Source organism: Nycticebus coucang, chromosome 15 (genome assembly GCF_027406575.1).
Source record: "Nycticebus coucang isolate mNycCou1 chromosome 15, mNycCou1.pri, whole genome shotgun sequence".
NCBI classification, from domain to species: Eukaryota; Metazoa; Chordata; class Mammalia; order Primates; family Lorisidae; genus Nycticebus; species Nycticebus coucang.
In genome coordinates, this window is record NC_069794.1 from 63,710,206 (window position 1) to 63,722,606 (window position 12,401).

The 12,401-nt window shown below is 44.6% G+C and overlaps 1 protein-coding gene across 1 annotated transcript in view; it reads left to right on the plus strand.

The window, feature by feature from the left end:
- Positions 1-2,010: 2,010 nt before the first annotated feature.
- The window catches only part of GTF2F2 (general transcription factor IIF subunit 2), a 180,132-nt gene continuing 169,741 nt past the window's right edge, over positions 2,011-12,401 (plus strand). The window contains exon 1 of the mRNA XM_053563589.1: positions 2,011-2,257. Coding sequence (XP_053419564.1) covers positions 2,192-2,257 — 66 coding nt within the window. The 5' untranslated portion in view covers positions 2,011-2,191. The remainder of the gene's footprint in view (positions 2,258-12,401) is intronic.

The following is a 12,401-nucleotide window of genomic DNA, read 5'->3' on the forward strand; positions in this document are numbered from 1 at the left end:
TGTCAAATGGTATATAAAACCAGTGTACAGTGCCCCATGATCGCATTAATGTACACAGCTATGATTTAATAATAAAAAAAGGAACTACAGAATTAGTAAAACATATTACTTCTTTAGCTAAATTTTAACAAATCCTTAAAAACCTCCCAACTACATTTTCACATTCAATACTAAAGGATCTTTTCTCTCTTGAAGATCTAGTCATGATCAAAACTCTCCCCTCTAATTCACCTTCCCTAACCCCAACTAGGGAAGGTCACTTTTCTGTTATCTTGTCTTCTTTTACAGCTGTTAAAGCTATGGGAATAGATTCCTGGATACATCATTCATGAGTAAAATGCTGGAACCCACCTCCTTCTACAGAAGCAGACCATGAAGAGAATCAACTACAGTCCACCTACACTTGTGAGCCTAAAGAAAATTTAAAGTTATTGTTTAGGAGGCAGCAAGAAAAGTGTTTTCTTTTAAACATCTCTGACTTTGTTCTTGTAACCTAACACTGTAATTAACCTCCTTCTCTCACGGTTCTACCCTTGCCTTTTAATGTGCTAATCAGATTTGTGTCTTCCAGAAATGTCATCAAGCCACACACAGTAAAGATGGTTCCAAACTAAGACTTGATTCTATCGTGGACCCCTGTATCACTCTCCCTCCAGAGAAACCCTAACTGCACCCTCCTATCATCTCCTGCCCGACTCAGCAGGAAGCAGTTAAATCCAGTCTTCCTCCTTTTCCCCTAACAACAGCTAGTTTTTACTCAGAGAGGGAGAGTTGATACATGACAAGTGGCATCCCAGCCAGCTCATGGAGCTGGAGGGTGTGGACTGGCTGCCTCCTCCTTGGCAATGCTGGTGCCGTGGCAGCAAGCAGGGGAACCAGCAGGCTGGAGGGTGGGCAGGGAGGCCCCATTTCCTAGGCCTGGGAATGAAAGGGATTATAGCCGTTCATTTGCCACCCAGACATGCCCCAGACACATTATCCCAGACATGAGCCAGACATGTCCCAGACATGATGTCCCAGACATGCTAGGCCCCATGAGACTATTTATACCCCTAGACAAAGAGCCTAGATAGGGACAGACAAAGAGAAAGAGAGAGACCGAGCTTTTCTCTCCTGACTTGGGTTTTGCTTCTCTGCCAGGAGCTCTGGCGCTTCTGTATTCTTTTCTGTAAATAAATCCTGTCTTACCACTGATCTGTGGTCTGTGGATTGATTCTCCGATCACTGAGACCAAGAATCTACTGAAGAACAAAATTTCGGTATCATATTGAATGTGCTCTGCTTGCCTAACCGGAAGGGTCCAGGGCAGCCTCTGAGTTGTGATATGGCTTTCTTTTCAGGTCTAGAAACCTCATGTTTTTAATATACCCAGGCCACTCAGTCAGATCCCAGGGCCCATTTATGCTAATGACTTTGGGCCAAGAATGCCAATTTATTACCCTGGCCATGTCCTTCAAATATAGTCTTTCTCTTCTTGGCTAGGGTTGGGCATATACTGACAACTTTTGTCTCTCTTAACCCCATTTTTCCGTTTTGATACTCTTTTTCTTACTCTTGCTGTGTTTTTAAAATGGATTGCTGATATTTTGGCTCATCCCATCCTAATTTTTATTATTATTATTATTATTATTTTGTAGAGACAGAGTCTCACTTTATGGCCCTGGGTAGAGTGCCGTGGCTTCACACAGCTCACAGCAACCTCCAACTCTTGGGCTTAAGCGATTCTCTTGCTTCAAGCCTCCGGAGTAGCTGGGACTACAGGCGCCCGCCACAAAGCCCGGCTATTTTTTTGGTTGCAGTTCGGCCAGGGCCGGGTTTGAACCCGCCACTCTCGGTATATGGGGCCGGCGCCTTACCGACTGAGCCACAGGCGCCGCCCCCCCATCCTAATTTTTAATCTCTTAAAGTCAACCATCACTAATAGCCGCACCCCGACAAAAAAATTGCCGAGACAGGAAGATTGTCCGCAACTGCGCGCCGTACTGACGGTATCAGTGCGCAGGCGCAATTCTGGCATCTAGCGGCGTGTTCCTCTTTCCCTAGGTTTCCTGTATCCCAGCAGGTGAGCGGCGCCGGCTGTTCACCGTTGACCTCCTCTTGCCTGTTGCCCTTTGCTCTGTACAGTCGCGCAGCAGGACCCGAGATCTTAGGGCTTTTGCCTTGACTCACACACCGCTACTGGCGATAGACCATGGCTGAACGCGGGGAACTCGACCTGACTGGCGCTAAACAGAACACGGGAGTGTGGCTGGTCAAGGTAATGTTCGGCGGCTCCTGCTTGCCCTCCTCCTACTAGAAGTAGTTCAAGTAACTTGAGATCCTCCCGCTCCGAGCGCCTCTTTAAAGTTCTTTTACGGTCTTGTTAGCGCTTAGGATATTTTGAAAAGTGGAGTCATTGTTGTCTTTTTGCAGATGAGGAAATTAGTTTGGGGCGTTAATTATCTTTCAGCTAATTAATAGTCTGAATCTGGCTGAACTAGATTTCTTTCCCTCCGGACCTGACGTTCCTGGGGCCCTGTCTGTGTCCCCGATTGAGCGGCGAATTTTACCCCAGATTGAAGAATTTCTTACATCTTTTTTTGGTGAAACTGATTTTGATCATGAGTCTGTGTAAGCCAGTTGGGTTGCTTCCTATAGAGTTTTTTTTTTTTTTCTGGTTAGAAAGTAGAGCTGGGCCCAGTGTACCCTTAAGTGCTCTCTTAGTTTGATCATCCTTAATGGAGCTTTCAAAAGAGAAGAGAGAGCTCTGAATGAGAGGCCCCTGACTGGCGTATTCTTTCAGAGCACTGTTGGGTCTCGTGAAAGACTATCAATACATGTTTTATGTAAAAACAGCAGTCTTGGTTAGCCCATGGTGGGCACTGTTTGGGCTTTACTTTATCATAGTGGGGAGTGTTGTCTCTTAGGGAAATTTCATAAGACTTAAGCATATTCAGACTGTGATCATGAAAGTCTTTGAACTTCAAATAAAATGTAGACACCCTTGGTTGCTTTATATTTATTTAACTGGTTTGGTTCTCATTAATTAAATCTTAACAGTACTTCCCTTTTTTTTTTTTTTTTTTTAAGACAGTGTCTCACTATGTCGCCCTGGGTAGAGTGCCTTAGTATCACAGCTCACAGCAACCTCAAACTCTTGGGCTTAAGCGATTCTCTTACTTAAGCCTCCCAAGTAGCTGGGACTACAGGTGCTCACCACAACGCCTGGCTATTTTTTGGTTGTAGTTGTCATTGTTGTTTGGCAGGCTCGGGCTGGATTCAAACCCGCCAGCTCTGGTATATGTGGCTGGCACCCTAGCCAATGAGCCCCTGTCCACTTTTCTAAAGTGGTTCTCTTATGATCATTTGCTAAGACATCAAACTTGTATTCTTCCAAGCACTTGTCAGAGTGTGAAGTGATTCTGTATTGGTAAGTTCAGTGTTGGTTACCTCCTTCCCCCAACACACAGTCACATTCCATGAGAACAGAATCTTTGCCTAGCATACCCAGAATAGTGTTTGGCACATGATAGTTTTTCAAGGATAGAATGAAGGAATACATGATCTCTTTCTTCAACTCTGACATTTGTTTGTGGCACTCATTTAACTTATCTCTTAGTTATGACTTAAAAGGATAGACAAACTGGGCATTTTCCCTCCAGCTTTGTGTTAAATGGAGGAGAGTCATTAAGAAGGAAATCTCCCTTAAAGACTAAAGAAAAGAGCTTGAAAAAGTGTAGAACTTGAGATGATGGCTTTGTGCTTGGAAACAGTAAACGCTAAGAAATATTTGCCTTACAGGATATGGTTGGGTGGATATAGAATATATACCTTGGGGAGTGGGACAGAAATGCAAGACTGAAAGTAGATTTTTTTTTTTTTTTAGAGACAGAGTCTCACTGTACCGCCCTTGGTAGAGTGCCGTGGCGTCACACGGCTCACAGCAACCTCTAACTCTTGGGCTTACGTGATTCTCTTGCCTCAGCCTCCCAAGTAGCTGGGACTACAGGCGCCCGCCACAACGCCTGGCTATTTTTTTGTTGTTGTTGTTGTTGCAGTTTGGCCGGGGCCGGGTTTGAACCCGCCACCCTCGGCATATGGGGCCGGCGCCCTACTCACTGAGCCACAGGCGCCGCCCTGAAAGTAGATTTAACGTGGTATATCCTATCCTAGAAAACAAAAGCGCTCCTAGAGCAGAGGTTCTGCGTAAATAAAAATTTCAGATGATATACTCAGATTGATATATCATGAAATAGAGATGTCCAAACTAGTCTGTAGGTAGTGAGGAACCTTTTGGAGAGTTTTCTGTAAGGGAGGGATGCCAAAGACTCTTGTAGAAAAACATAAGCTGACAGTGTGCGCTACAAATTAGAGGGGAGGGTAACCAGAGGTAAAATTATAATAGAAAATTATTACAGTATCATAGTTATGTGATGATGAGAGGAGTTAGGGCAGCTTTTTCAGTCAATCTTGTCAGGATTTGGTGAAAACTTTTTTTTAAGACAGAGTCTTCATTTTGTCACCCTCTGTAGAATGCTGTGGTGTTATAGCTGACAGCAACCTCCAACTCTTGGGCTCATGTGATTCTCTTGCCTTAGTCTCCGTAGTAGTTGGGACTATAGGCGCCTGCCACAGTGCCTGGCTATATTTTTATTTATTTTTATTATTTGTTTATTTATTTTTTGGAGACAGAGTCTCACTTTGTTCCCTTGGTAAAGTGCTTTGCTGTCACAGCTCACAGCAACCTCGAACTCTTGGACTCAAGTGATTCTTTTGTCTCAGCCTCCAGAGTAGCTGGGACTACAGGTGCCTGCCACAGTGCCTGGCTATTTATAGAGTCAGGGTCTTGCTCTGGCTCAGGCTGGTCTCGAACCTGTGAGTTCAGGGCAGTCCCCACCTTGCCGTCCCAGAGTGCTAGGATTATAGGTGTGAGTCACTGCGCCTGGCCTTTGGTGAAAACTTTTGCTATAAAGAACTCAACTTAGGCTCAGCGCCTGTAGCTCAGTGGCTAAGGTGCCAGTCACATACAACAGAGCTGGCCAGTTCGCATTCAGCCCAGGCCTGCCAAACAACAATGACAACTACAACAAAAAGTAGCCAGGTGTGGTGGGCGCCTGTAAGCTACTTTGGAGGCTGAGATAAGAGAATCTCTTAAGCCCAGGAGTTTGAGGTTGCTGTGAGCTATGATGCTGTGGCACTCTACCCAGGGCAGCAGCTTGAGATTCTGTCTCAAAAAAAAGAACTCAACTTAAAGGAAAAGAACTCAAGCCAATGATTTTTTGTTCTTGTTTTTACAAAGTAGTTGTAATAGGGCAGCGCCTGTGGCTCAGTGGGTAGGGTGCTGGCCCCATATACCGAGGGTGTTGAGTTCAAACCCAGCCCAGGCCAAACTGCAACAAAAAATAGCCAAGACAATCGCATAAGCCCAGGAGTTGAAAGTGCTGTGAGCTGTGTGATGCCACAGCACTCTACCGAGGGTGATAAAGTGAGACTCTGTCTCAAAAAAAAAAAAAAGTTGTAATATTTTGATTTTTTTCTTTTGTTTGTAACCTCATTGCTTCCTCGTAATTGACTTGCATTATTTCTTTCTCTAATCTTATGTATCAAAGAAGTGAACACCCTTGCAAATATGTCTTCCCAGCATGTGAAGGATATGTGTTGGATATTTCCTCTTTCTTGCCAATTCTTGTCCTCTGATAACTTTATCTCTGAGAGAGGATGATAATTGCTAGCAAATACTTTGTTCTAAAATCTATCCATGTTCCCTCTTTATTTGACAGATTTTATTTCTGTTCTAAAGGAATCCTAGTAGCCAGTGAACTTTGATTTATACACCTGTCAGTTTGAACTTGTTTCATTTGCTCTGTGATTTCCCTACTTATATCATGAACATATAAGTAGGATGAACCCTTTCTTTCTTCCTCTCTGCCTCCTTCTTTCCCTTCCTTTCTCCCTCCCTCCCTCCTCCTGTCATGTCTTGTCTTGTCCTGTCTTATCCTGTCCTCTCATTCTGTTGCCCAGGCTAGTATTCTGTGGCATCAATACTTCACAATAACCTCAAACTCCTGGGCTCAGATTATCATCTTGCCTCAGCTTCCCAAGTAGGTGGGACTACAGGTGCCTGGCATGACACCTGGCTAATTGTTCTATTTTTAGTAAAGATTAGTAGAGACTGGGATCTCGCTTTTGTTCAGGGTGGTCTTGAATTCCTGACCTAAAGCAGTTCTCCATGTTGGCCTCCCAGCGTGCTAGGATTACAGGTGTGCAACATACTTGGATTTTCATTTTTGTATGATAGGAATAAATTATATGAAGCAGTATATTACATTGTAATGGTCTATTTCATTTTCACCTTTCTTTGTGTGATATTAAAATATAACTTGTTGATTAGAAAGTATATCTTGGGGCAGTGCTCATAGCTCAGCAGGCAGGGCACCGGTCACATACACTGAGGCTGGTGGGTTCGAACCCAGCCCAGGCCAACTAAGGCAACAATGACAACTGCAACAAAAAAATAGCTGGGTGTTGTGGTAGGTGGCTTAGACCTAGCTACTTGGAAGGCTGAGGCAAGAGAATCGTTTAAGCCCAGGAGTTTGAGGTTGCTGTGAGCTGTGACAGCACTCTACCCAGGGTGACAGCTGGAGACTGTGTCTCAAAAAAAAGTAAGTGTATCTTGGCTGGGCATGGTGGTTGACACCTGTAGTCCTGTAGTTCTAGCCCTCTGGGAAGCTAAGGTGGGAGGATTCCTTGACGTTAGAAGTTGGAGACCAGCTTGAGCAAGAGCAAGACCTTGTCTCTACTAAAAATAGAAAAATTAGCCAGGTGTTGTGGTGGGCTCCTGTTGTTCTAGCTATTCAGGAGGCTGAGACAGGAGGATTGCTTGAACCCAAAAGTTTGAGGTTTCAGTGAGCTAGGTTGACCCCAGGAGACTCTACCCATGACAACAGACTGAGACTTAATCTTAAAAATAATAGTAATAGGGCTGTGCCTGTGGCTCAAAGGAGTAGGGCACCAGCCCTGTATACTGGAGATGGTGGGTTCAAACCCAGCCCCGGCCAAAAACTGCAAAAAAAAAAAAAAAGTAATAATAGTAATAATAAAAAAACAAAGAAAATGAATCTAATGAGAATCTATGAATGGACCTACACAGTGATTTTAGGTCTTTTCTCTTTATATTACTATCTTACATTATCAGTAATACCTTGAGTTCTGATTTTTGTTGCAAAATATGTGAGTTTCTTCCTAGAGTATCTCAGAGTTTATGGGCATGTAGTAGATATTTAGTTAATTCTGTCACTAGACAGGTGTAGAACAGGGTAAGTACAGTAAATAGCTGAGACTTTTTTTTTTTTTTTCTGTAGAGACAGAGTCTACTTTATCACCCTCAGTAGAGTGCTGTGGCATCACACAGCTCACAGCAACCTCCAGCTCTTGGGCTTAGGCGATTCTCTTGCCTCAGCCTCCTGAGTAGCTGGGACTACAGGCGCCCGCCACAATGCCCAGCTATTTTTTTGTTGCAGTTTGGCCGGGGCTGGGTTTGAACCCGCCACCCTCGGTATATGGGGCCGGTGCCCTACTTACTGAGCCACAGGTGCCGCCCCATAGCTGAGACTTTTTAGCAGGAAAAAAAGTGACGTTCATCTGGCTGGAACAGGGAAGACTTCATGGAGAAGCTGACCTATGGTTGTGGCGGGCGCCTGTAGTCCCAGCTACTCGGGAGGCTGAGGCAAGAGAATCTCTTAAGCCCAGGAGTTGGAGGTTGCTGTGAGCTGTGTGAGGCCACACTCTACCGAGGGCCATAAAGTGAGACTCTGTCTCTACCAAAACAAACAAACAAAAAAAATAAATAAATAAATAAAAAGAAGAGCCTATGGCATTGATTAGTTAGAAAAAAAACTTTCAGCAGGGATGAGGAGAAAGAGTGTATTTATAAAAAAGCAAATATTACTCAGCCTCCCACCTGCCTGCAAGGTGCCTGTTTTATAGCAGGCTATCAGCCCTCACCTCTAAGCTGCCCAGAGAGGGCATTCAGCAAGGGGAGCATCCCAGCAGTCAGGATGAGCACAGGCGGCCTGCACATCTGGTTGCTTCCATCCGGTTTTAACTGCCCCTCTCCTGCCCAGCCCCAGGAATCTCCCTCAGGCTACATATACCCTTCTGCCAGGGCAGGAGGCCATACTGCCAGCCCCCCCCAGCTTTGGTGGGAAGTCCAGTGGAGATGGTTTCAGGGAGCAGTGATCTGGGGGGGCCCTTTCCTTGGGGTACAGCCCATACCACCTCCCAAGGGGGTACCCGCTGCCCTGTGGCTTGTCCCACCCACCATGGGGAACACCCCCGCCCACCCCGGCCAGCTTTGCTGCTCTCCACACAGACCACTCTGTTGTGTACCTAACAGTTGATGTATATCTCTCCAGTATAGTGGTTCTCAACCTTCCTAATGCCGCGGCCCTTTAATAACAGTTCTTGTGGGTCATGACCCACAGGTTGAGAAGTGCTGCTCCAGTACAATGAATAAAGCCTGACAGGCCATGCTGGGAAGGAAAAAAAAAAAAGCAAATATTGTGGGCGGCGCCTGTGACTCAGTGGGTAGGGCACCGGCCCCATATACCGAGGGTGGTGGGTTCAAACCCCGCCCAGCCAAACTGCAACAGAAAATAGCCAGGTGCTGTGGCAGGCACCTGTGGTCCCAGCTATTCAGGAGGCTGAGGCAAGAGAATGGCTTAAGCTCAGGAGCTGGAGGTTGCTGTGAGCTGTGACCGAGGGCGACAAAGTGAGACTCTGTCTCTAAAAAAAAAGAATAATAAAGGGCAGTGCCTATAGCTCTAAGGAGTAGGGCACCAGGCCCATTGCTGGAGGTGGCAGGTTCAAACTCAGTCCCGGCCAAAAACTGCAAAAAAAATTATATATATAAATAAATAAAAAAAATAAGCAAATATTGTGATAGATTATTTACCAGAATATACAGAAACTACTGTTCTGGCCTAATGAAATGCTGCTTCTGGAGTTGTGAATATTTTAAATCTCCAAAAGAATGATGATCCAAACAAGTTTTGATAGGTAGTAGACATGACTGGATTTAATTAACACATTACAATAGCTGTCACCTATCAAAACATATCATTAGCTACAATTTTTACCTTGTCAGGGAGCTAGTCCCTTGTAGTTTGCACCACCCTGTTTGTTTTGCTTTTTTTATGCCAATGTTAGGTTACCTACCAGGCGTGCTGCTACTACATGCTCTATACCAATTGTTAAAAAATGGGATGAGGCTGGGTGAGGTGGCTCATTCCTGTAATCCTAGCACTTTTGAAGGCCAAGGTGGGTGGACCCCTTGAGCTTAGGAGTTCGAGACCAGCCTGAGCAAGAGCAAGACCCTGTCTCTACTAAAAATAGAAAAACTAGCTGGGCATTGTGGCAGGTGCCTATAGTTCTAACCACTGGTTGGCTGAGGCAAGAGGATCACTGGAACTCAGGAGTCTGAGGTTGCTGTGAGCTAGGCAGGGGCCATGAAATTCTAGCCTGGGGCAACATAGCCTCTGTCTCAAAAAAAGGTGGGGGTAGGTGATGTTAAAATATTTAGCACAGTTGTGTTGTTCTGCTTTTAATATTTACATTTGTGGAAAAAGCATGGTTTGTTGGAGGATAAGGTACATAACTGGGAAAAGAAAGAGATAAAACTGGGAAGGTGAGATTTTTGTAAGTAATCAATATCATACTGGGGCCTGAATGATAATAAATGTAGTCTTTTGTTGGGTGGGGGAGTGGAAATAGAGCTCTACTAGGTCTAGCCTACAGCTTTTTAGCCAATAGAAAGACATATTTCTAGCACAGTCAGCCTTTTTCTTGTAAGCATTCTTTTTTCTAAAGGCAGAAGAAGGGATGAGTATCATCCCATGTGAATGATATTCATTCAGCAGCTCTAATGTCACCAAGTTCAGCTTTTCTTTTTTTTTTGAGACAGAAAGTCTCACTTTGTCAGGCTCGGTAGGGCGTGATAGCTCACAGCAACCTCAAACTTTTAGGCTTAAGCGATTCTCTTGCCTCAGCCTCCCAAGTAGCTGGGACTACAGGCACCTACCACATTGCCTGCCTATTTTTAGAAATGCGGTCTCGCTCTGGCTCAGGCAGTCCGCCCGCCTTTGCCTCCCAAGTGCTAGGATTATAGGAGTGAGCTACCACGCCCGGCTAGCTTTTATTTTTTCACAGACAGGCAAGCACTTGGACATTGCTGGTCAAAGAGAAAGCTATGTACTTACGGCAGATGAAATTGTAATGGGTGATACTCCAAAGCCTTGAAGATAATAGGAGTAGAAGGAAATTTCATTTTTTAAGTGACAAATATTTTACAAAGTAAACTGATAATGTAGTCACTAATTATTTATATTTTTCAGGTGATGAAATTAAGGGCTAGGGTTGCCCAAGCATGGAACAGAGATTCAAATTGTTTCACTACAAAGCTTATGCCAACAATTTGTCTTTTTTCTCCATTGGGTCTCTTTAACGTGTTATCTCCCTGGCAGTCATTTCTCAGTGCTTGGTCTTACCAGCTGTATATCTTTAAGAAATCATGGGAGATTAAGTGCAGTTACTCACACCTGTAACCCCAGCACTTTGGGAGGCTGAGGTGGGAGGATCACTTGAGGCTGCGAGTCTGAGACCAGCTTGGGCAACATAGCAAGACTGTCTCCGCAAAGAAATAAGAAAAATTAGCAGGGTTTGGTGGCATGCATGCGTAAGTCTCAGCTGCTTGTGAGGTTGAGGCAGGAGGATCTCTTGAGCCCAGGAGTTTGAGGCTGCTGTGAACTATGATGGAGCTCCTGTACTCCAGTTTGGGTAACAGAGTGAGACCTTGTCTCTTAAAAAAGAAAAAGAGGAAAAAAGAAAACATGGGTCAGTTGTGCCTGTCATAGATTGGGTTCTCTGGGCAGGTGATTCTGAGATGGAGATTAGCATACAGCGGGTACTGAGTGCTGCTGGGATCAGCACCTGTGGAAGGAAAAGGATTTAAACAGGATTGGGGAGATGGTATGCAATAGTCTCAGCGAAAGCTGAGGATGATTTCACAAGGAGCCCTCTAGAGTTGTCCTGATTTAGGACGAGGTATTTATGCTGTGACAACCAATCATTGGATGTTGTTTACCCCCAGGAAGAGGGTGTGACCTTTCCTCAGTGGAGGCAGTTTCAGCTACGTGCCAATAGCTGAGGCCTCTCTGCTGGCCACATTCCCAGCAGTGGGGGGAATATATGTATTATGTCCTTTAATCCCATTGGGGAAATGTGGGTGTCGCATCACCACTTTAGTGCTCCCCCCACCCCCCCTCTTTAGCTTATACATCCAGAGAGAAAGGGCTCTGGATGCTAGTAGTTGGAGAATTATGTATTTGGTCAAGCAATGTTGGCAAAGAATCTTAGGAGAGTCATGTCTGTTCATGTCACCTTAGTCTCTTGGCTTCAAAGGCAGGGTTGACTTTATTATTCTATCCAGCTTGAGAGAATGGATGGGCAGATTGATTCATCCAACAAGCTTTCAGTTATTAGCAGTCTTTGTGCGAGACTGAGTACATCACAGAGAGCAAAACAAACCTGGTCCATAAACTAGGTTTATAGCATACTGTAGGGACAGACGCCAGTCAAATTTTAGTGCTAGTGAAAATAAATATAAACAGAAGAGGACGTTGAAGCAAGGAATACTGTTCTGTGAATGTGAATAACAATGGACTTGGCCAGCCTAGGAAGTTAAGGGAGGATTCCTTGAGAAAATAATGCTTTTGAGTTATTTTCTGTACTTTTCCCTGGTCTTGGGAAATCTGAGCAACCTCTGGCTATGCAGATTACATTCTATTGGGGAAGAAGAACAGACAGTAAACAAATACATATGTAACAGATGGTGAGTGCTCTCCAGAAAAATAAAGCAGGGTCGCAATGGGTTGAGAAAGTAACTGGTGGTATATTAAATAGGATGGAAAAGGACCTCACTAATAATAAGGTGGTCCTTGAGCAGAAACCTAACGGAGTTTATGGGACATGCACTGCAGATTAATATGGGAAGAGTGTTCCAGAAAGAAGTAACAGCAAATAGGCCTGTAAATGGGACAGTGCTGAGAGTATTCTCAGGTCTGTGTGATTTGAGTAAGCTGAGAGGGAACGTAGTAGGTGCTGAAGTCATAGGCTAGCAGGACATTAGCTCATTCTAGATGTGATGGGATTTTTATTCTGAGTGGAATGGGAAGCTGGTAGCTGTGGAAAGGCGGCATGGTGTGGTGACTAAGAGATGATGATGGCTTAGGCTAGGATAGTAACTCTGGAATTGGTAAGAAGGAGCTAGAGTGTGGGTATAATTTGAAGATGTTGACAGGATGTGCCAGTGATTATTGTGAGAAAAAAGGAGACAGTCAGGATGACTCCAGGGTTTTATCCTCAGT